This window comes from Oncorhynchus gorbuscha, linkage group LG13, assembly GCF_021184085.1.
Source record: "Oncorhynchus gorbuscha isolate QuinsamMale2020 ecotype Even-year linkage group LG13, OgorEven_v1.0, whole genome shotgun sequence".
NCBI classification, from domain to species: Eukaryota; Metazoa; Chordata; class Actinopteri; order Salmoniformes; family Salmonidae; genus Oncorhynchus; species Oncorhynchus gorbuscha.
The window spans coordinates 50,961,771-50,986,657 of NC_060185.1; the positions used below are offsets into that span (position 1 = coordinate 50,961,771).

The 24,887-nt window shown below is 41.7% G+C and overlaps 3 protein-coding genes across 10 annotated transcripts in view; all 3 read right to left on the reverse strand.

Annotated features, from left to right (window-relative positions):
- LOC123993106 (rho guanine nucleotide exchange factor 12-like) overlaps window positions 1–5,334 on the reverse strand; it is a 71,815-nt gene extending 66,481 nt beyond the window's left edge. For 3 of the 5 annotated variants that reach the window (XM_046294896.1, XM_046294894.1, XM_046294895.1), the window contains exon 1: window positions 3,646–5,334. In XM_046294896.1, coding sequence (XP_046150852.1) covers window positions 3,646–3,677 — 32 coding nt within the window. In that variant the 5' untranslated portion in view covers window positions 3,678–5,334. The remainder of the gene's footprint in view (window positions 1–3,645) is intronic. The other 2 variants (XM_046294893.1, XM_046294892.1) reach the window with 2 other exon arrangements.
- A 2,901-nt stretch (window positions 5,335–8,235) lies between these two features.
- Window positions 8,236–24,700, reverse strand: LOC123993107 (TLC domain-containing protein 5-like). Of its 4 annotated transcripts, none has more exons than XM_046294900.1 (3): window positions 24,631–24,700; window positions 16,408–16,610; window positions 8,236–10,031 (listed from the first exon to the last, which is right to left on the reverse strand). In XM_046294900.1, the coding sequence occupies exons 2-3, from the start codon at window positions 16,601–16,603 to the stop codon at window positions 9,475–9,477; spliced, it is 753 nt and encodes a 250-aa protein (XP_046150856.1). In that variant the 5' UTR covers window positions 16,604–16,610; window positions 24,631–24,700; the 3' UTR covers window positions 8,236–9,474. The 4 variants fall into 4 exon arrangements, with proteins under 4 accessions (XP_046150856.1, XP_046150854.1, XP_046150855.1 ...); XM_046294898.1 differs by lacking the exon at window positions 24,631–24,700 and adding an exon at window positions 20,374–20,646; XM_046294899.1 differs by lacking the exon at window positions 24,631–24,700 and adding an exon at window positions 19,147–19,282.
- LOC123993109 (TLC domain-containing protein 5-like) lies at window positions 19,257–24,683 on the reverse strand. The gene is made up of 3 exons (XM_046294901.1): window positions 24,355–24,683; window positions 20,129–20,331; window positions 19,257–19,805 (listed from the first exon to the last, which is right to left on the reverse strand). Exons 2-3 carry the CDS (start codon window positions 20,322–20,324, stop codon window positions 19,273–19,275), a joined length of 729 nt encoding a protein of 242 aa, XP_046150857.1. The 5' UTR covers window positions 20,325–20,331; window positions 24,355–24,683; the 3' UTR covers window positions 19,257–19,272.
- Window positions 24,701–24,887: the final 187 nt, after the last annotated feature.

A 24,887-nucleotide genomic window follows, 5' to 3' on the forward strand; every position in this document is an offset into this window, starting at 1 on the left:
ACTGGTTACCTCATGCTTCGCTCCAAACTTTCTATCCATGAGTCTGGGAGAGAATGTATAGACCTAGGCGACACTGTTTGTTTATTGCTTGTGAAGGACTGCTTACAGAGTTAGCCTACAATGACAGTGAATTTGTATTTGATTTTGAATAGCCTAGTAATAGGGCATTTTTTATATTTTCATAATTAATAGTGTGACATTAACTTTAGCTACAGAATAAATAGCTCACCACCAAGTGTTCCCATCTCCTCCAGTCTTTCCTTCATTCCTTTCTCAAGCTAGTAGAAAAGGGGACGGTCAACAGTTTAACGAAATAGCTTTTGTTGCGAAAACTAGTGATGCACAGATATGACATTTTTGTCCGATACCAATATCCGATATTTTTCATGCCAAAAAAAACGACACCAATATTTAACATTTTTGCGGCCTTAAGCATTCTAGTACAGTTAAATAGTTCACACACACAGAGACACAGAGGTCCAAGGCACTGCATCTCAGTGCAAGAGGCCTCACGAGTCTCTGGTTCGAATCCAGGCTGTATGACATCTGGCCAAGATTGGGAGTCCCATAGGGCGGTGCACAATTGGCCCAGCGCCGTCCGGGTTTGGCCGGGGTAGGCAGTCATTGTAAATAGGAATTTGTTCTTAATTGACAAAAAAAGGTTATTTTGTTGGCATTTACATTTGTCCCCATTACCAGTACAACATAATCAAAACCTATTTCTTTCACTTACTTATTGTGCTGTTTCGCTTTTCATTTGATCAGTGGCTTCATTCTCAACCAGGATTTCTATGGAACGCCGTTTGGGTCTTTGCGTGTCAAAAAAGGTACTATTTAATGTGTCAAATAAGCTTGTTGACCAATCAGGACCTGAATATGACGGCATGTCACATAATTTAACGTATTCATACATTTTTACGTAGTTATTACACATTGCAATCTCCATAGACAAACATTGGCAGTAGAACGGCCTTACTGAAGAGCTCAGTGACTTTCAACGTGGCACCATCATAGGATGCCACCTTTCCAAGAAGTCAGTGTGTCAAATTTCTGCCCGCTAGAGCTTCAACGGTAAACAAATTATTGTGAAGTGGAAATGTCTAGGAGCAACAACGGCTCAGCCGCGAAGTGGTAGGCCACACAAGCTAACAAAACTGGCCAAACGAGTGCTGTAGCGCGTAAAAATTGTCTGTCCTCTGGAGCAGTGTAAACGTGTTCTCTGGAGTGATGAATCACGCTTCACCATCTGGCAGTCCAACAGACAAATCTGGTTAAGCGGGTGCAAGGAGATCGCTACCTGACCAAATGCATAGTGCCAACTGCGAGCCAGGCCTAATCGCCCAACAGAAATGTTCCAACAATTAGGGAAAGGCTTCCCAGAAGAGTGGAGGCTGTTATGGCAGGAAACGCGGGACCAACTCCATATTAATCGTCATGATTTTGGAATGAGATGTTCGACAAGCAGTCGCGCATGTCCACATACAAATCAAAACCTACACTAAAAGTAAGACATTCTAACTGTTTGTATCACTTACAACTGAAGTTGCCAAATAACTCTAAATCTAGCGTATAGGACCCGTTTCAAATTATCAGTTTTAACCTCAACATAGCCACTTCATATGTGCACTCCCTCCAAAATGGGAAAAATATCCTTTAGATTTTATTCAGCTAAGTTCAATGATATTCTTCTTACCATAAAATCATAAAACAATGGCAAGGGACTTATAAGCATATCTTGTGTGCTAAATGAACAAGCCTACAGCCTATGGGATGGTATATAGCCAGATAACATACAATAAGCCAAGTAACTCATTCTGTTTCTTATGAAATAGATTTTCTTCATATCATGCTTCTTTAGACATGCTTAAAATAAATAAATAATTTATTGTGTTGTATATTTAATTGATTTTTATACTCAATTTTTTTTTATAGATGTTCCAAAAGGCACGCATCAGCGTCTTATATTCATGGAGGCCTGGAGATGCTAAAAGTGTTTATGTTAATTAAAGGTCAATTACTGTGACATTTACTCAATTGCATGACAATAACCGGCTGACAAAATGTATGGCCGCCACAGCCCTAGCTCTTATTTCTTAAATAACAAGAAATTGGTTTCAACACTAAGCCCTAGTTGTTAGTAAATCAAATTAAAATGAAGCCTAATTTCAGCACCCATGCGCTGTCCATCTCTGATTGATTGTGCCGCATCTCTGATAAATAGCTTAACCATGGGCAACAAAACACAGTGTTTATTCAAATCAATTATAGCAGCAGCAAGCTATCAAAGTTTACCTCCAGTACTCATCTCCGTGCTCTCAAACTGAATCAGTAATCCACGTGCACAGACGTGGCGTTCCTTCTATGCGCATTGTTATGCTTCTTCAGTTGCTATGATGGTTTCCTTACTAGGCCTGCACATGTGCAAACCTGCCCAGCAAGTAAAGCCTGATTCTGGCCCAATTGTCCAAATCATACTGCCACAGAGGTGCGGCCAGGTGTATGTACTAAACCAATTACTAGGTCACTACAATTTGGCCTGACTGAATCGTTAAATGTGAGATTCTCTGATGGTTAGAGCCCGTAGAAAGCAAAATTGTCTAGTGTATTGTTGCCTTTAGACAAGCCAAATCATAAACAAAATGCAGCTCACAGAGGAGAGAAGAGTGCTGCACTGCACACATGTAGTTGCATAGGTAGAATTATTTTTACTAGGCTTGACCAAGTAGCATCCTATTCATTCAAAACACCCCATAAGACTACTCATGTTGGAAACATAATTTCTCTATTTTGGATAAGATGAATGAAACAGCTTCCAGTACAGGCTACAGGGTGAGCCTACACACGGAATATCTGGTCTGTTAATTTCCTTCTTTGCAGGAAAGTGGATTTCAGGTGCAGAGGACACAATTGCACCATTCCTTCATTTGGCTGTCAGGCCTCATCAGCTCTACTACTGCCATGATTGGGCTGATGCTCTTGGAACAGATCAAATTCCATTTTCACTCTTGGTGGTGCAAAAACAACCTGCTCAAGACCGCTTTCTAACTTAAAATGGTTGTTTGTGCCAAAATCATGGTAAATGGTCAGAGGTCTGCCCCTACCAAAAAGGGCCATTTCAGTGGTGTGACATATTGGAGAATTGAGTAGAGTGCTGGGTTGAGAAAATAGATTGGGGGTTATTGTGCTACTTAAAAACAACACTGCAATGAAAAATAAAGCCCCACATAGGCCTGCCTTTTGGTTTATCGTTTTGAAATGGGGCAACATTACTTGCCTGGGTTGATGGAATACATATTGAGTTACATTAAGTACTAATTAATACACATTTAATACAAATTACTTACATACAGCCTGGTATATAGCTTAGGCTATTCCATATGGGAGATAGAAAAAAAATATATAGCTGACTCCAGAAACTGTAACAATTGGCCATAACATAACATGAGAAGAATTGTCACTTGCATGCAGCCGGTAGAAAATTCCCATAGTGGCCATAACAATCCTTGCAGGCTTTCACAAGACTTGAGATCAAACATAACATGTCTGATGAAGCAAAGGTGCATAAGTACAGGAGCCAAGAGGCACGCAGCCTTCAATGACATCGTGAAGTGTGTTTACATAATGCCTGGAAAAGGTTGTACTTACCTATCAGTGATACTGGACTGTGTGTCGCTCATTGGGCTTCCGTTTCTAGATCTGCTGGGATTTATATCCAATTATCATTTTCCAAAGTATGATAAGACAGACTCTTTGAATAGCCCTCCCCTAACATCCGTCTATGTTGAAGAGATGATTGGAAAAAGGTGATGACATCAACAACAACAACAAAAAATCAACAACACTGAGAGCGGAATCTCCAAATAACAATGTCTTGAAAACACCTTCAATTGTCGGCGATAGACTCACAGTGAAAAATAAATGTCTGGGTATGTCCTAATACTGAATTCAATACCTCAATGTAAGAGTTTTGCAATCATGTGCAGTGAAATGGTACGTATTCAGTGAAACCACTGACGATAATGCTATTTTCGCTACTGTAGCAATTTCTTGAGATAAATCAGGACCTCTAATAAGCTCTAGTCTTACGTCGTGCAGCTAGCTCTCCACTTTATCGCACAAGACACCAGGGTCGGGGATGATGTTCCTATTGACAATGATGAGTTGTTCCCTTGGAAAATATTCATACAGGCTGCACTTTAACTGTTTCCGCCCTATAGAAAATACAACCAGTTTTCCTGTGCCTGGTGTAGTAACAGCCAGCGTATCTTAAAAAAATAAAATAAATTAAGATGTTGAAAATCGAGTCAGTCCCATTTGGTGTTCCCAGCCTCCAGGTTTGCCTTTATCCGTAGACGAGCAGCCAGCCCCTCGTGACCATGAGAATTTCTAAAAACCGACAAGTCTGAATTGAAACCCGTGTTGGGAATTAACTAGATAACCATTAGTAATTATTGCATCAAAATAACAAACTACGTAATATTCCTAGCTTGATCAGCTAGCTATAGCAAATGCATTGTTTCCCCCCCAACTAGCTATTGCACTATTTAGCTTGCTAGCCAATGTGCCCCTCTAAATTTGTTGGGAGCTTCAATTCAGATAGCTTGAACGCTAGCTAGCGGTTAGTTAACTCCAGGGAGTGGAACATCCAACGGCTTTTCCTCCAGTAGACTCGAAACGTGTCCAATAATATACGTTTTCCATAAAAGTGAAGAGTGATAGCTGGCTAAGAAACTAAGTAAATCATTGAAATTCAGCCGAATGAATACATCAGCTAACTACTGTACCTTGCTGCCGAGTCTCGGCCAACGATGGCTAGCTAGCTATCTACTGTACCAACGAAAACGGGATCACTTTCAGTAACTAGAAAACTTCGCTACGTATGCTCCGACAATTCTGAATGTCATTCCCCAAAAAATAATTCCCAAAACAAACGTAGCAAAAATTATAAAACGTGTCACGGCGAATATATATTAAGTCCTCACGACCTACGGAACCGTTTCAAATGTTTCTTGTAGATCTCCTTCGGGTTGCAAACATCCACAGAACTTAACGGAGCGCAGTTTTCGTTGACTCCATGTTTCCAGAATTCAGACAATTTGAGTTGTTTCTCTGCAGAATTCCCTTGGACGTCTATGCTAACAAGGATAGCTAGCTAACAAAATAATTATCTCATTTACAAAAAATAAACACTGAGCCGATTATCACTTTAGAATAATGTGATTATTAGAATGTGTTTCCAGATGTGTTATTGAAGAGAAAAATACACGACATTCTACATTTTCACTAAATATCAGGATAACTACGCCCTGGCCAACAGCTCCCAATTTGCGTCTGTCTACTTCCGCCGAAAAAAAAAACATGCCAGACTATCATAAATAATAACAATAATAATAATAATACATTTGCCTTTTTCATTATGGTGTCTAATTGGGTGCCATTGGCATATGGGATTCAAATAAAAACCTTGCCAGACTTTCATAAATAATAATAACAATAATAATACATTCGCCTTTTTCATTATAGTGTCTGACGGGATGTTCGTGGCAGATAGGATTAGACATATTTTACTGTAGACCAAATCTATTTTGAACTTAAAATGTAGATACATTTTCTGTGAAACCTAAAATTATCAGTTATTATTGGCCTAATGAGTATCACATTGGTATTCTACAACACCATCTTATATTCCCCTCTTTGTGTCTACTTATATATGTGTTAGACCACTCCTAAAACTTGAAAACATCTGACACTCCAAAATCAAAGTTTTCAGATGATTTTAGGTCTCAGAAAGTGGTCTAATGTCAAGAGGAGTCCATGTTAACCATTGTATGCCTCCAACCCAAATGAATGAAAACAAGGCCCAGAATAAAATAAGATCCCTATACCACACCCATTCATTACATTACATTTACATTTAAGTCATTTAGCAGACGCTCTTATCCAGAGCGACTTACAAATTGGTGCATTCACCTTATGACATCCAGTGGAACAGCCACTTTACAATAGTGCATCTACATATTTTAAGGGGGGGTGAGAAGGATTACTTTATCCTATCCTAGGTATTCCTTAAAGAGGTGGGGTTTCAGGTGTCTCCGGAAGGTGGTGATTGACTCCGCTGTCCTGGCGTCGTGAGGGAGTTTGTTCCACCATTGGGGAGCCAGAGCAGCGAACAGTTTTGACTGGGCTGAGCGGGAACTGTACTTCCTCAGTGGTAGGGAGGCGAGCAGGCCAGAGGTGGATGAACGCAGTGCCCTTATTTGGGTGTAGGGCCTGATCAGAGCCTGGAGGTACTGAGGTGCCGTTCCCCTCACAGCTCCGTAGGCAAGCACCATGGTCTTGTAGCGGATGCGAGCTTCAACTGGAAGCCAGTGGAGAGAGCGGAGGAGCGGGGTGACGTGAGAGAACTTGGGAAGGTTGAACACCAGACGGGCTGCGGCGTTCTGGATGAGTTGTAGGGGTTTAATGGCACAGGCAGGGAGCCCAGCCAACAGCGAGTTGCAGTAATCCAGACGGGAGATGACAAGTGCCTGGATTAGGACCTGTGCCGCTTCCTGTGTGAGGCAGGGTCGTACTCTGCGGATGTTGTAGAGCATGAACCTACAGGAACGGGCCACCGCCTTGATGTTAGTTGAGAACGACAGGGTGTTGTCCAGGATCACGCCAAGGTTCTTAGAGCTCTGGGAGGAGGACACAATGGAGTTGTCAACCGTGATGGCGAGATCATGGAACGGGCAGTCCTTCCCCGGGAGGAAGAGCAGCTCCGTCTTGCCGAAGTTCAGCTTGAGGTGGTGATCCGTCATCCACACTGATATGTCTGCCAGACATGCAGAGATGCGATTCGCCACCTGGTCATCAGAAGGGGGAAAGGAGAAGATTAATTGTGTGTCGTCTGCATAGCAATGATAGGAGAGACCATGTGAGGTTATGACAGAGCCAAGTGACTTGGTGTATAGCGAGAATAGGAGAGGGCCTAGAACAGAGCCCTGGGGGACACCAGTGGTGAGAGCGCATGGTGAGGAGACAGATTCTCGCCACGCCACCTGGTAGGAGCGACCTGTCAGGTAGGACGCAATCCAAGCGTGGGCCACGCCGGAGATGCCCAACTCGGAGAGGGTGGAGAGGAGGATCTGATGGTTCACAGTATCGAAGGCAGCCGATAGGTCTAGAAGGATGAGAGCAGAGGAGAGAGAGTTAGCTTTAGCGGTGCGGAGCGCCTCCGTGATACAGAGAAGAGCAGTCTCAGTTGAATGACTAGTCTTGAAACCTGACTGATTTGGATCAAGAAGGTCATTCTGAGAGAGATAGCGGGAGAGCTGACCAAGGACGGCACGTTCAAGAGTTTTGGAGAGAAAAGAAAGAAGGGATACTGGTCTGTAGTTGTTGACATCGGAGGGATCGAGTGTAGGTTTTTTCAGAAGGGGTGCAACTCTCGCTCTCTTGAAGACGGAAGGGACGTAGCCAGCGGTCAGGGATAAGTTGATGAGCGAGGTGAGGTAAGGGAGAAGGTCTCCGGAAATGGTCTGGAGAAGAGAGGAGGGGATAGGGTCAAGCAGGCAGGTTGTTGGGCGGCCGGCCGTCACAAGACGCGAGATTTCATCTGGAGAATTAATTAATCTAAGACATTCATTTGGGATTCCAGTATACTGTATAAATGGATCTACACAGCAGATGGTTAGGATGTGGACTCATCAGGACTCACCTTTTGGGGTGTGACAACTTCTGACAAACTTTAATTTGTGGGTGAACTATCCCATTAAAATGACCAGTTAATAAAGTACAATCATGTCCTGGTGTGACAATCATAACTCATAAATCATAACACTTTACAGGGATAAATGGTTATGGCATTTAGCAGCAAAACGTGTTCAGACATTTTTGGTTGAGGACTATACTACAGTATAATGGAGGATTTGGTGATTTACATATGCCACCATGTGGACAATTTGAATGCTTCAAGCACAGAGAACTCTGTGATGGCTTTTGCACAATAAGCCTACCCTACAGTACAGGACAAGGTTACACTACATCTCTGATTGTAATGTAGACTAGTATCTCTTTAAAATTGTTGTAATAAAAAATAAATACATGTAAAAGTTCATTGCAACAAATGGCAAACTGAGTATAAAAAAAACTCTTCAAAATGTTCAAAAACATTTTTATACTCTATAGGCCTACTGGGATGCAATCATTTTTGGACTAATTTACTTGATATTACAGCACATATTTTTATACCAGTTCTGTATTCAGGGTATTTATTGAACACACAAAAGTAAACATTACAATTGAACATGTATAAAGTCACACTTGTATGATTCTCCCTTATCACAGACACAGGGATGGTGAATGTTAAAGTTAATATAGCATTCCACAGATATAACTATTTAGGCACCAGATTTAAATATGTAATATAAAAGTAGTGATTTTCAAATATGAATGCATACAATATTGGGAAATGTGACCTTGCGTCATACTGGAACATTTCAACCAATACAAAACATTTAGCACAAATCACTGTTTACCAGTTGGTATTTTCAACTAATTTACAATGACTAATGACTCATATACCCAATCAAGCAATGGAATGCCACTAAACATATAATTTTATTCCAAATTTTGTTACTGATTTGTTGTTGCTGTGAACTTAAACAAAAAACCGTTGTGAAAAGCATTATTGTAGCTAAATCGAAAGACAGAGATAAGAAACATTGTTTTTTTTATGTTATATAAAAGCCAATGTCATGTACTCCATATGAATATGCATACAATACACAATCTATAACACTGCAATCTCAGCGAGCGTTTATAAACATCTTCCTGAAAACAAAATGGAACGTAACATGGGATATTCCATGGCTTTATAAGGAGTACCACAATTTAAATTAGACAAATTAGACTGAAATTAGAAACATTATACAACAAATTGCAAAAAAGTTGAATTTCTGCAGGAAAACTACTGCATACAATAACAACATAAAAGTAAGGAAACAGTCAGTATTGGTTCAATTTCACTGCCTCAAAACAGGTGTGGCCTAACCTATGATGGTTAAGGGATGTTATGTCATCAGGATGGAGGGAATCAATGGATGGATATCAAAAGTGTCTGTTTCCCAATAGTTAACGTATTGCTGGATACAAGGTTAGAAGAATATACTATTAGGTTACAGTTCATTGCAGTAAGCTTGTGAAATACATCTGTTCATCATATTGGCACACTAGGTCCTTTGGTTTCAATGACACACTATGTCTCAATTGTTTTTGCTACAGTTGTACATTTTTTAAGATGCTTTTGCAACATTCTCTTGCACTTGTTTTTAATTAAAAAAGCAAAAAAAATGTACAAGTGTTAGCTAAATACCAAAAAATAGTTCCCAATAATCATATAGGCCCAAAGAATGGCTTGACTTTGACCCCATGTTTACAGTATGCACAACCAATTGTATAAAGGTAGTCTATTAGTATAAACATTGGATGTTTTTATTCATCATGATAAGGAAGTCTTTCAGTCTGTTTTCCGTCATGTCCGTTAGCTGCTGCCGATCTGTGTTGGTTTCTCCAGCGTCTGTATTTGGATTGACTCTTGCGGTAGGCGAAACGACCAATGTCCACCATGAACACCCAGGATAGCACATACATGGCAACTCCCTCACACTTTATAATGACCCTGGGCCATGGGGAGATGAGCTCGCAGTACAGCATCCTTCCGCCAACCACTATGCGCATAAACACAAATAGCACTACAAACAGAACATCCACCGCCTCCCCTGTCAGGCTCTCATAGCGACCCAACTGTCTCAGGAACCAGCGAGCTTGCAGAAGGGGGTTGGTGATCTCACTGGCAAAGATTACGGCGCATGACTCAATGCCTGATTCCCCCAAGCTCAGGGTCAACAAGATACCCAGGATGCTCATGGTGTGGTGGATCAGCATCACCGGGCCCTCTGTGCGGAAGTAAACACACCAGCCCATGTCAAAGATGAAGTAGCCCAGGCTAATGACCATAGCAGTGATCTGAAGGGGGGTGTTCTTTGTGCCTGAAATCAAGATCACAACGTTATTGTAAACACTCTTCATGGTTAGTAACATTGTCATACACACATCAAATTATACTAGGCAAGAAACTCTACATGAGAACATTTGGTTATGGATGTAAGCCTTGGTTCTCTGAGTAGATTAACGGGGTCGCCAAACGACCTATGGAAACTCCTTCCCCTTCACGCGATGAGATGCTTAATACCAAAGATGTTTACAGTTAGGCCCCTCCCTTACTGTACCCATGTGACCTGTCAATATAAAAGGTGGTGTGACGTGGCACACTGTCTATTACTTCACTTGAATTCCACAGAGGTGGAGGAAAGACATGAAAAGCTTGGCGATCCGTTACTCTAGTCAGAGAACCAAGGCTAAATCCGTAATGTTCTCTTTCGTTTTTGTAAAGGGGCTGCTGTACCAAACAGGTGGTTCAGGCAACAGAGTGGGATACCTCACTCACCATTAAACCTTAGTCTAGATGAGTCCCTGGAAAGACCTTGTATGTACCACAGCAGGGTTTCCAGAACCTGTCCTCATGCCCACCCCCCCAGACATTTTTATTTTAACCCTGAACTGCCAAACCTGATTCAGTTAGTCAATGGCTTGATGATTAGTTGGCTAATTGAATCAGGTGTGCCAGTTTAGGTGTAAAAATAAAATGTGAAATGTCTGGGGGGGACGACGACGACACACGAGGGGAACGAGGAAATGGTTTGCAACAGAATATATTAACCCAACAGGGTGGATTAAATGCCAACTGTAGCATACAACTGTAAGCACAAACAAGCTGGACGCTAGAACTTAAAACACGAGGCTTCAATTAGGTGTAACATCACCAAGAGTAAAAGGCCTCTGTATAGAACATCCATCTCACTGATGGTTGATAAGTATGTACAAGGTTCACAGTATGCTCACTTATCTGGGTTGAGAGACTGATGGTGTGGACATAACATTGAGTCTGGAATACCTTGTGAAAGTAATGGGTGTTGATTCCAGGGAGGCCCCTATGAACAAGGCCCATGAGGTGGCCGTACCCCTAGTGGAGTGTGCTACCATGCCATCTGGAGTTGGTGTACCTACTGCAATGTATGATTTTGAATAACACTGCATTGGTAATCTAATTTACATTTACATTTACATTTAAGTCATTTAGCAGACGCTCTTATCCAGAGCGACTTACAAATTGGTGCATTCACCTTATGACATCCAGTGGAACAACCACTTTACAATAGTGCATCTAAGTATTTTAAGGGGGGTGAGAAGGATTACTTTATCCTATCCTAGGTATTCCTTAAAGAGGTGGGGTTTCAGGTGTCTCCGGAAGGTGGTGATTGACTCCGCTGTCCTGGCGTCGTGAGGGAGTTTGTTCCACCATTGGGGAGCCAGAGCAGCGAACAGTTTTGACTGAGCTGAGCGGGAACTGTACTTCCTCAGTGGTAGGGAGGCGAGCAGGCCAGAGGTGGATGAACGCAGTGCCCTTATTTGGGTGTAGGGCCTGATCAGAGCCTGGAGGTACTGAGGTGCCGTTCCCCTCACAGCTCCGTAGGCAAGCACCATGGTCTTGTAGCGGATGCGAGCTTCAACTGGAAGCCAGTGGAGAGAGCGGAGGAGCGGGGTGACGTGAGAGAACTTGGGAAGGTTGAACACTAGATGGGCTGTGCCAGTCTCTGCTTCGAGACAGTGCGACCTTTGGTGTTCTCTCGATTACACACAAAAAGCTGTTCTGTTTGACGAACAGTTCTTGTTGTGGCAAGATGGTCTCTCAATTCCCTAACCGTCCAAAGTCTATGCAACTCACGACTCTCCTGTGAGAAGTGGGGAGGCTGTCATATACACATTCAATGTAGATGGGGACTTCCCTGCAGAAATAAGCTTCTGGAGAAAAGACAAAATGTCAGTAATTGGGCAGGAAGATGGCAATTCTGCATGGGCAATACACCACTTCCTGAACACGTTCCACTTGTTGGAATAGAGTCTTTTTGTAGAGGACCCCCTTACTGCAGGTATTGTATCAATTACCAAGGAGGGTACAGCTACAAGGCGATCACGTTCAGGGGCCACACACACACAACTTCAGTATGCTGGGTTTGGGGTTTGGGGTGAAAAAGCTTCCCATTTGCTTGTGACAGGAGGTCTGCTTGAAGAGGGAGTTGCTGCAGTGTACAGTTTCAAACCCAGGAAGAGCACACACTGAGTAGGGACCAGATAACTATTTTCCAAGCTCATTGTTAGTCCCAACTCGGAGAGGTGATGCGAGACAAGGGATGTGTGTGCCAAGGCTTTGTGACCCTACACATACTAACCAATCATCTAAGTACTCCAGGACCCCGACTCCTGCTTGGCGAAGGGGTATTGACGCTGCGCTTATGCAATTTGTGAAAGCGCAAGGAGCAAGCGAGAAACTTGCGGTAGGACCAAGGCTCGTGTGCTGTTGTGCAGAGTGTTCGCGGTCTGCATGTGGTGCATCTCTGCCTTTTCCGAGGCCCTCCACCTATTTGGTATGGCTGAGAGTGTCCGTTCCCCCACTGATGAGCAGGTGCAGCATGTCTGAGCCTTGTAAGTGGGCCGCTGCTGAGCCAAAAGTCTGGCCAGGTAATATGGGTATATCTAAGAGTGGAACTTTCTTTGTCAGGTAGCTTGGGACTGCGCTAACCATAAATGGCGCTGTGCAACACTCAGTGTGGCCAAAGTTTTCCCAACCATCTTAGCATTGCTCTGAAGGCACTGGATGAACAGATCTGTCACTGTCAACAGTTCTTTCATGGTCCTAGTGTTGTAGATTGCGGAGAGGCGTGCCTGCAGCTACTCCTGAAAGGAAGCCAGTATCGTTGCTGAATTGCCAAGCCTAGCGGCTAGAGAGGTGCTGTCATGTGTCCTGCGTAGGAAGCAATCAAATGCCCTGCATTGTTTGTAAGCCAGCTCTAGGTCTGAACTGTGACAGAGAGAAGCAGGCAGAACAAGTGAAGCAAATTATTTATCCATACGGGGGAAATGGCCAAAACCATTCTTGTCTGCATCATGAACTGTAGCTAAGCGAGTGCATTTGCTTGGCATGGCAGGGGTTCTTTGATTTGGCGTGTTTCATGTGCATTGGAGCTCACGCACAAAGTCTTTGAACAACAGGAGGCATACCTCAGTCTTTGAAGAACTGAATTCATCAAACTTGAATGTGGACACCATGGCAGAAGGGGCGTGCTCCGCATTGAGGTTCCTGTTTGCCCTCTCAAAGATCTCAAAGGATATTTTCTGGTCGACTGTCATTGCCAGTAGCAACGGTCATCAAAATTGTTAAAAGGTTTTACTAACAATTCTAATAAATGTAACAGTAGGACAATGGATGAAGATACTCCAAACTGTTTGAATCCATCAAGTATTGACTCAATTATAGCACATAAAACATTTTACTGGCACAGACAAATAATGAATGGAGTGGGATTTTGGTGTGGAATCCAGGTGTTCAATTTGTCAAATTTCACTTTTGTTTTCATAGAATGCACTCATATATACTACATTTTCTAATGGTATCAGGTATTTATTTTATATTTTGTGTTAAAATAAAGAAAACTATAAGTGCCTAATTTGCATAAATACACTGGGTGTATTGGCATATATTAATACGTTAAGATAAAGGGGTAGGCTGCGACCACAAAAATGTCTAGGCCTACATGCACTCACTCACCTTTGCTGTCTAGACTGCCTCATTCATTACTGTTGTTGTCCCATTCGGTTGCATAATTCAACAAGTGAGTCAATAGCAGGATACACCGATAAAAAAAAAAATCAACACACTTGGCTCTATATTACATATATCTATACATACTTTACATTGTTTGTGAGATCAGACATAATATCACCTCACGATAAGTCTTCATATTCAGAAGTTGCTTTCATTTCAGTGCATCTAATCATTATAAAAATTCTAACTTTTTTCAATTCAACAAAAAAATGAACACCCATCAAAATAAAGTTATCTTTTCTTCTCTTCCTTGTGACGCAAGTGTCGAAATGATGCGTTAAATCCAAGATTAAGCTTTAGCGTTCTTATAAATGCAACGGAAAGAGAATGTATTCCATTGAGCCCATTTCAGCCACCTGGGTGTGTTTGACAGGTCCTTACAAGCATTTCCACGTTGTCACGTTAACGGGGAAAAAACGTCAGGCACAAGCAAGAGTACGAAAGAGTTGCAGGAGTAAAATGAAAGCAATCAATCCAGGGAAATTTAAGCTACAAGTGGATTTTGCACCCCTCGAACAAAGTAAATTGATGGCTGAAAAATACACATCCTCAGGTGGGCAAGGGCATGAGCGTGGCTACTGCCAGGCCGACAGGCTGGGACTGGATGATGCCAGAGCCATGGTGCATACCATCATCATCATCATCATCAGAGTGATCATAGTCGGTGGCATAAGACTGGGAAGCTCTTGTGGACAGTACATCAGTGTTGTCCGATTCAACAACCACACTCTGTTCAGAGGTAGGGGTTGGGTTTGGTACCGGTGAAGGAAGACTGGCCAGGATGTGCTTGAGGGTGGACTCAAATGGTTCCCATGTGGATGCCCATCTCTTTGCGCACCTCCGTATGGAGAGATTTGTGCCCAGGCGAGGATAAGAAATGGTGTTTATTGGGCGGTGGATCACGAGGTGAGTGAGACCTGTCATTTGACCTGGAGTGTTTGAAATAATCTGCAGAGGAAGGTCTACGATCAATGATCTGTGTGGCAGACTCAATCTGATGACAGTCCGGAGGTTCCGCCCACAAAGCTCTCAAGTCGAGATTTTAATACTCTCTGTTTGAATTTTTGACACTGAGTACAACAGCTGCTACACTGTGAAGCCACTTGAGCATGTTCAGCTCCCAAGCAGATGAGTGTGCTCATCTGAGGCTGGGAGACGCTTCTCACACTGTTGACACGGGTGGAATGACATTCTGAGTACAGCACTGAATCTGTGTGCAAGGAATGGATGTCACACAATTGGATACACAAGAGAAGTGTGTTCCAAGAAAAAGTCGCTATAATACAAAAATATATGCTAAATAGCTTTGTGTCTCGATGTGCCTCAGTGTCTTGCTTTGCTGCTGCGTGCTCTTGCCTCGGTGTCAGTTTCGGATGCTTTGAGAGAATAGCTAGCAACACTATAAGCATCAGCTCTGATCTGTAGAGCTTAGGGGGAGAGACTCCTGCCAAAATATGTAGCGAAAACCTGGCTCGAGACTCTGCCTATATAGGCGAACTCAATACATTTCATGCATGCTTCGACAAAAACAACACAGAGCCATGCACGAGGGGCCCGCCGTCCCAGAGGACTGGGTGATCTTGCTCCCCGAGGCCAACGTGAATAAGATTTTTAATCTGTTCAAGATTCGCTCACAGGCATCTCCATGGTCATTTTTAAACTCTCCTTGTCCCAGTCTGTAATCCCCACGTCAAGCTGACCACCATCATTCCTGTTCCCAAGAACTCTAAGGCCACCTGCCACACTGACTACTGCTCTGTAGCACTAACATCTGTAGTCATGAAATGCATTGAAAGGCTGGTCATGGCACATATTACCTCCATCATCCCAGACACCCTAGACCCTCTTCATTTTGCATACTGCCCCAGCAGATCTACAGACAATGCAATCTAAATTGTACTCCACACTGCCCTCTCCTACCTGGACAAGAAGAATACCTATTTGAGAATGCTGTTCATTGGCTACAGCTCAGAATTCAACACCATAGTGCCCTCCAAGCTCAGGACCCTGAGACTGAACACCTCCCTCTGCAACTGGATCCTGGACTTCCTAACGGGCCGAAACAAGTAGGCTACAACACCTCCGCCACGCTGACTCTCAACACGGGGGTCCCACAGGGGTGTGTGCTTAGCCCCCTCCTGTACTCCATGTTTATCCATGACTGTGTGGCCACGCACATCTCCAACTCCATCATCAAGTTTGCTGATGACACGACGTGGTAGGCCTGATCACCAATGGAGATGAGACAGCCTACAGGAAGGAGGTCAGAGAACTGGCTGTGTGTTGCCAGGGCTGTGTGTTGCCAACTGTGTGTTGCCAGGACAACAACCTCTCCCTCAATATCAGCAAGTCCCAGGAGCTGATCATGGATTACAGGAAATGGGGTGGTGAAAACATTCAAGTTTCTCAGTGTCCACATAATTGAGGGCTTAATATGGTCTCTTCACACCAGAACAGTTGTGAGGAAGCCCTTAGGAAACTGAAATGATTAGGCATAGCCCCTCAGATCCTCAGGAACTTGTACAGCTGCACCACTGGTTGTACCACTCCCAGAGTACCTTTAGAAAAAGGTGTTCTAGAAGCAGCACTCTACATGAAAACGATTACACTGTTTCCGTGCAATTAAATAGTGAGCATCTTACCTGGATGTGTGAAGGGCCAAGGTCCTTCCACATAACCTATGTAGGCTGTTATGCAGACTGCCAGGATTCCATGGAACAGTGTGACCAGCCTACAGTTCCACTCAGGCCCACGGCTTCCATTGGTGTTACACAGTAGTGTGTAGAGAGTGATCCAGCCTGTAAGGCAGAGGACCACGCCAACAGACAGTGATGTCATCCCTCAGCTAAATACACAAAAACAAGACAAAAACAACTTAATGACCAACAAACACATGTAGAAGTTTTAAAAGATTGCATGATGCACTTCAATTTCTACCATTACCAAAAATATTAGCTATGCTCAAGATGTGTGTGAGCAAGTCTGATTAACCTACATTTTATGTTCAGGTAATGTTCTGTAAAATGCAGCATAATTGCAATATGGAAATACAGTGCCTTCAAAAGGTATTCGCACCCCTCAACTTTTTCCACATTTTGTTTAGTTACAACGTGGGATTAAAATGGATTTAATTTTTTTTTTTTTTGTCAATGATCTACACAAAGTGCTCTAATGTCAAAATGGAAGAAAAAGTATATATATATATATATATAATTAATAATAAAAACATTTATGAAAAATAAAACACTAATATATCTTGATTAGATGTATTCAACCCCCTGAGTTAATACTGTACATGTTAGAATCCCCTTTGGCAGCGATTACAGCTGTGAGTCTTTCTGGGTAAGTGTCTAAGAGTTTTCCACATCTGGATTGTGCAACATTTGCCCGTTATTCTTTTCAAAATTCTTCAAGCTCTGCTGATCATTGTTACACAACCCATTTTCAGGTCTTACCATAGATTTTCAAGAAGATTTCATTCAAAACTGTAACTCGTTCACTCAGAAACATTCACTGTCTTCTTGGTAAGCAACTTCAGTTTAGATTTGGCCTTGTGTTTTAGATTTTTGTCCTGCTGAAAGGGGAATTCATATCCCAGTGTCTGGTGGAAAACAGACTGAAATAGCTTTTCCTCTAGAATTTTGCCTGTTTTTAGCTCCATTAGGTTTCTTTTTTATACTGAAAAACTCCCCAGTCCTTAATGGTTACAAGCATACCCATAACATGATGCAGCCACCACCATGCTTGAAAATATGGAGAGATGTACTCAGTAATGTGTTGTATTGGATTTGCTCCAAACATAACACTTTGTATTCAGGATAAAAAGTGAATTGCTTTGCCACATTCTTTGCAGTATTACTTTAGTGCCTTGTTGCATCAAGATGCATGTTTTGGAATATTTTAATTCTGTGCAGGCTTCCTTGTTTTCACTCTGTCAATTAGGTTAGTATTGTGGAGTAACTACAACGTTTTCTCCCATCGCAGCCATTAAACTCTGTAACTGTTTTAAAGTCACCATTGGCCTCATGGTGAAATCGCTGAGCGGTTTCCTTCCTCTCTGGCAACCGAGTTAGGAAGGACGCAGGTATCTTTGTAGTGTCTGGGTGTGTTGATACACCATCCAAAGTATAATTAATAACTTCACCATGCTCAAAGGGATATTAAATATCTGCTTTTTTCCCTTTTTTTATTTTTTTTTTTTTTACACATCTACCAAACAGCACCCTTCTTTGCGAGGCATTGGACAACCTCCCTGGTCTTTGTGGTTGAATCTGTGTTTGGAATTCACTGCTCGGCTGAGGGACCTTACAGATAATTGTATGTGTGGGGTTAATGAGGTAGTCATTTAAAAAATCATGTTAAAAACAATTATTGCAAAGAGTGAGTCCATGCAACTTATGTGACTTGTTATGCACATTTTTAATCCTGAACTTATTCAGGCTTGTCATAACAAAGGGGTTGAATACTTACTGACTTAAGTAGTAATTTACACCACTGGTTTTAAGTAGTTTTTTGGGGCATCTATACTTTACTATTTATATTTTTAGCAAATTTTACTTCACTACATTCCTAAAGAAAACCATGTACTTTTTACTCCACACATTTCCCTGACACTCAAAGGTGACTTTAACTCAAGTAGTATTTTACTGGGTGACTTTCACTTTCGTCATTTTCTATGAAGGTATCTTTACTTTTACTCAAGTATGACAAGTAGGTACTTTTTCCACCACTGCTCAAGGCAATTCAGCTTTCATTTGTAATTAATTTGTCAAAATGTCAAAAAACAATTCTACTTTGACATTATGGGGTATTGTGTGTAGGCCAGTGACCAAAAATCTAAGGTTAATAGATTTTTAATTTAGGTTGTAACACAACACACCCACCACATACACTGCTGCTACTGTCTATGGTCTATCCTGTTGCCTAGTCACTTTACCCCTACCTATAATTACAGTACATAGCTACCTCATTTACCTCGTACCCCTGCACATCGACTTGGTACTGGTACTCCCTGTATATAGCCATGTTATTTTTACTTTTTATTTTTATTAATTATTCACTGTGAATTTATTCCTTGTCAATATTTAAAAAGTATTACATTGTGTATCTTAACTCTGCATTGTTGGAAATGGAACCGTAAGTAAGCATTTCACCTGTTGTCTACGAAGCATATGACAAATAGAAATGGATTTGAACAAAATGTGGAAAAAGGACGTGAATACTTTCTGAAGGGCCTGTACATTACCTTCCAGTGAACATGTGTTATAATCCAAAGTGACTGATGAACAGTGTATGTCTAAACTGAGCAGCTTGTTTTTTTCTGAACTGAGCACAAAAAAAGTGTAAACTGAATACCAAAGACGTCTCCCCAATAATCATACTTTAAAAAATGACGTGACTTTGACCCTCCTCTTACACACAACCATGTGTTAGTTAATCATTTGTTAAAGGTATATTAGTATAAACATTGGATGTTTATATTAATCTTCTAAAGATCAGGAAGTCTTTCAGTCTCTCTTTCCATCATGTCTGTTAACTGTTTCCAATCTGTGTTGGTCTTGCCAGCGTCTGTATTTGGATAGACTCTTGCGGTAGGCGAAACGACCAATGTCCACCATGAACACCCAGGATAGCACATACATGGCAACTCCCCCACACTTTATAATGAACCTGGGCCGTGTGGAGATGAGCTCGCAGTACAACATCCTTCCGCCAACCACTATACGCATAAACACAAATAGCACTACAAACAGAACATCCACCGCCTCCCCTGTCAGGCTCTCATAGCGACCCAACTGTCTCAGGAACCAGCGAGCTTGCAGAAGGGGGTTGGTGATCTCACTGCCAAAGAGTACGGCGCAGGACTCGATGCCAGATTCCCCCAAGCTCAGGGTCAACAAGATACCCAGGATGCTCATGGTGTGGTGAGCCAGCATCACTGGGCCCTCTGTGCTGAAGTAAACACACCAGCCCATATCGAAGATGAAGTAGCCCAGGCTAATGACCATAGCAGCGATCTGAAGGGGGGTGTTCTTTGTGCCTGAAATCAAGATCACAACGTTATTGTAAACACCATTCATGGTGAGTAGCATACATACAGTGCCAGTCAAAAGTTTGGACACACCTACACATTCAAGTGTTTTTCTTTATTTTTACAATGTTCTATATTGTAGAATAATATTGAAGACATCTAAACGATGAAATAACACATATGGAACCTTTGACTGGTACTGTACACATATCGATACAAATAAGTATACTGATCAAGAATCTACATTAAAAAAACATGTAGCTCATATACCAACTTTACAGAAAGCTGATATAGGTGCAACACTGCATGGGATTAGATAGTGAGCATCTTACCAGGATGTGTGAAGGGCCAAGGTCCATCCACATAGCCTATGTATGCTGTTATACAGACTGCAAGGATTCCATGGAGCAGTGTGACCAGCCTACAGTTCCACTCAGAGCCATGGCTGCCACTGGTGCTACACAGTAGGGTGTAGAGAGCGATCCAGCCTGTTAGGCAGAGGACCACGCCGACAGCCAGCGATGTCATCCCTCAGCTAAAAATACAAAAACATAATTGCAATACGGAAATACATTACCTTTCAATGAACCCTTGTTATAATCCAAAGAGACGTGGCGGCAGGGTAGCCTAGTGGTTAGAGCGTTGGACTAGCAACAGAAAGTTTGCAAGTTCAAATCCCCGAGCTGACAAGGTACAAATCTGTAGTTCTGCCCATGAACAGGCAGTTAACCCACTGTTCCTAGGCCGTCATTGAAAATAAGAATGTGTTCTTAACTGACTTGCCTAGTAAAATAAAGGTAAAATAAAAAATAAATAAAAAGACTGATAAACAAGTGTATATCTGAACTGAGCAGCTGTAGTGCTCTGGCCAGTCTGAGTAGTGAAGGTCTGGTGAGGGGGACGTCTCATGTCGTAGGATTGGGAAATGAGACCATGATACAACCTCGTTGGTGAGGGGAAATTTCATGCTAGCTCACTTCAGGGAGTTTCAAAACTAGTCCAAAAGTAATTGTGTCTGGGGCAGTGGGGCAGCACATCCTGGTCTCATAGACAAGACGTAACATAGTAAACTCAAATCCGGGACACTCAAATCAGTATCACACTGTATGTTACATTTGGTATGCTTACATAAGACAGAAGGTTATTTAAGGCAAAAAACAAGAGGGTGGTAGGTCGGGATGGATGGGTGTATAACATAAATGTCTTGCAAACCAAAGGTTGCATGTTCGAATCTTATCATAGACAACCTTGTCACTTTTAGCTATCCCTCCCTTTAACCTAACTCCTAAACTTAACTCTAAACGCTTGACTAGCTAACGTTAGCAACCTAGCTAACGTTAGGAACAACAAATTGGAATTTGTAACATATTTTGTAACATGTTTAGCAAATCCATAACATTGTACGTTTAGCTAATTCGTAACATATACGTATCGCGTAACATATCATACGAAATGGATGATGGACATTCACAAATTAATAGTTACCATACTAAATGGAGTCCCGGTTTTACATACTGAATAACACAAAATGCTCTGAGACCAGGTTGCGCTGCAGTGCAGACAGTAGCCATATCTGCCAGTAAACTGTCATAAAGCAAGCTAGAGTACCTATTTATTATTTATACTTGCACCTTTATTATGTACATTATGTTTAAAAAAAAGACAATATCCAAATGTAAATGTTTATTATTAATATAATGAATTTGGCGTACTATTTATAGAGCTAGCTATGATTTCCCCTGTTCAGTAGTTTTGACATCAGTGCAGAAGGGGAGAGAGCAGCTAGTTTGCTAGTATAGAGTAGAGGTCGACCGATTAATCGGAATGGCCGATTAATTAGGGCCGATTTCAAGTTTTCATAACAATCGGAAATCTGTATTTTTGCCGATTTTTACCTTTATTTAACTAGGCAAATCAGTTAAGAACACATCCTTATTTTCAATGACGGCCTAGTAATGGTGGGTTAACTGCCTTGTTCAGGGACAGAATGGCAGATTTTCACCTTGTCAGCTCGGGGGATCCATTCTTGCAACCTTACAGTTAACTAGTCCAACGCTCTAACCACCTGCCTATCATTGCACTCCACGAGGAGCCTGCCTGTTACGCGAATTCAGTAGAAGCCATGGTAAGTTGCTAGCTAGCATTAAACTTATCTTATAAAAAACAATCAATCAAGCATAATCACTAGTTATAACTACACATGGTTGATGATATTACTAGTTTACCTAGCGTGTCCTGCGTTGCATATAATCGATGCAACGCTGGGGGATGATTTAACAAAAGCGCATTTGCGAAAAAAGCACAATCGTTGGGCGACTGTACCTAACCATAAACACCAATGCCTTTCTTAAAATCAATACACGGAAGTATATATTTTTAAACCTGCATATTTAGCTCAAAGAAATCCAGGTTAGCAGGCAATATTAACCAGGTGAAATTTTGTCACTTTTCTTGCGTTCATTGCACACAGTCAGGGTATATGCAACAGTTTGAGCAGCCTGGCTCATTGTGAACTAATTAGCCAGAATTCTATGTAATTATGACATAACATTGAAGGTTGTGCAATGTAACAAGAATATTTAGACTTAGGGATGCCATCCGTTAGATAAAATACAGAAAGGTTCTGTATTTCACTTAAAGAATAAACGTCTTGTTTTCGAGATGATAGTTTCCAGATTCTACCATATTAATGACCTAAGACTCGCATTTCTGTGTGTTATTATGTTATAATTAAGTCTATGATTTGATAGAACAGTCTGACTGAGCAATGGTAGGCACCAGCAGGCTCGTAAGCATTCATTCAAACAGCACTTTCGTGCGTTTTGCCAGCAGCTCTTCACAAGCACAGCGTTGTTTATGACTTCAAGCCTATCAGCCTAATGGCTGGTTTAACCGATGTGAAATGGCTAGCTAGCCATTTCACATCGGTTAAACCAGCCATTAGGCTGATAGGTTAGCGGGGTGCGCGGCTTTTGTGGAACGATGGGTAACGCTGCTTCGAGGGTGGCTGTTGTCGATGTTTTCCTGGTTCGAGCCCAGGTAGGAGCAAGGAGAGGGACGGAAGCTATACTGTTACACTGGCAATACTAAAGTGCCTATAAGAACATCCAATAGTAATATAATAGTCAAAGGACTTACAGTCATGTGTGCATACAAATGGGTGGTCCCGGGATCGAAAACCCTGGCGTTACAAGCACCATGCTCTACCAACTGAGCTACAGGACCAATAGTCAAAGGTATATGAAATACAAATGGTATAGACAGAAATAGTCCTATAAATCCTATATTAACTACAACCTAAAACCTCTTACTTTGGAATATTGAAGTCTCATGTTAAAACCACCAGTTTTCATATGTTCTCATGTTCTGAGCAAGGAACTCAAACGTTAGCTTTTTTACATGGCACATATTGCACTTTTACTTCTCCAACACTTTGTTTTTGCATTATTTAAACCAAATTGAATATGTTTCATTATTTATTTGAGGCTAAATATATTTTTATTAAGTTAAAATAAGTGTTCATTTAGTATTATTATAATTGTCATTATTACAAATAAATCAAATAAAAATTGGCCGATTAATCAGCAGTGGCTTTTTTTTGGTCCTCCAATAATCGGTATCGGTGTTGAAAAATCATAATCGGTCGACCTCTAGTATAGAGTACCACACCCATAAAACTGAGCTGTCAAACAGGGAAATAGTTCCAATCATATTTCCACTATTCATTTTCCCCATAAGCGATTTTAGAAACACTAAGGGCTGTGTTTCGTGTAGGCTTGGCGTGAAATTTTGACATTGCGACTTTTATCAATGTATTAGCCTGTATTTATCCCCCCAAAATGAAATGCTCATGTGGCTATCATAAAGAACTACAAATGCAATGATCTTGACGAGTCTGGCAAATCGAGGCAAAGGAAAGAATCTCTGGATGAACTATCTAATGTTAGTTAAATGTAGTAATTAAATGGGGAATTTTGTGAACTGTCTTGTGCATGTTTTGAAAAGACACAATACCCGTTTGCAAAGATGATATTTAAGAGCTTGCAAGGACTTGTAGTTTTGCATGTCTACTTTGAAGCGAACTAGCATTTTCGAATCAGAGTAAATGGAGTTGGATATTTTATTTTAAAAGTCACTCGTCAGAGAGATTTACATGGTTACCAAAACGTCACGCCAGGGTAAGCCTACAACCAAACACAGCCCTTATTTTAAGTGTTTCTAAAATCCCCTATGTGAAAAATGTAACGTGGAAAAACCGATTGGAACCATTTCCCCGTTTGACCACTATGTTTTAGGGGTTTTTGACAGCTCCACTGTAGGGCTCTATAGCAAAGATATAAAATAACACTGCCAATATAGCTCCAGACTGCGCAAATTTATAAAGATGCGAATATTTTAGCTAAAAACTCATTTAAAAAGGGAATAAAAATGAATCCAGATTAGCTGTCTAGACAAGTTTCATAAGGCAGGCTAGAAGACAGCAAGCTAGATAGACAAGAGCTTGGCTCCTCAAGCTATCAAATGTTGGCAAAGCGAAAAAACTATTTTGTAACATCACCTTATTTCTGCACCGCTTGCACGTTCATGTCGGTGACATCTCTAGTCTCTTTGTGGCCAGCATGGTCCCTCGGGTGACAGTCACTTCATCTTCGGTTCTTTGTGTCCATTACGTTACTCGGCTCAAAAACAAACAATTGCGTCTCGAGTATCTAATCTCAATAGCCAAATCCCCCACCTTGCAGTGTCAGCAAATGGTGCTGCAGATAGCTACCCAACCCTAAACGAAATTAGTGAATTAGTTTCCAACACTCAGACAAAAACAAAATATAATTACTGCTAGCCTGGTTCCCGAATGTAGGAGTAGCTTTACCGTGGTCGGGTGGTGTCTACTTGTCAACTAGAATGGGCTTGTGGCGCCATCTGCTGGTAATATTTGTGTTTTTTCCAGCAGTACGTGGAGGCGAAAAGGTGGGATGCAGGTATAATAAGCCTTCTGCAGAAATGCTCTCTCTGGTACAGGTGGGGAACATGAAAGCTACACGAAAATGGATACTGTACCTGGCGCCTGGTAGGTGTCAGTGAATCTTGTTC

What these genes read in the sequence shown, in the direction of transcription:
- LOC123993107 (XM_046294900.1), bottom strand. Translation starts at nt 16,603, where the DNA reads ATGACATCACTGTCTGTTGGCGTGGTCCTCTGCCTTACAGGCTGGATC. An exon ending in TTGGCCCTTCACACATCCAG is followed by an intron (nt 10,032 to 16,407) that starts GTAAGATGCTCA and finishes TCTTGATTTCAG; the next exon opens with GCACAAAGAACACCCCCCTT.
- LOC123993109 (XM_046294901.1), bottom strand. Translation starts at nt 20,324, where the DNA reads ATGACATCGCTGGCTGTCGGCGTGGTCCTCTGCCTAACAGGCTGGATC. An exon ending in TTGGCCCTTCACACATCCTG is followed by an intron (nt 19,806 to 20,128) that starts GTAAGATGCTCA and finishes TCTTGATTTCAG; the next exon opens with GCACAAAGAACACCCCCCTT.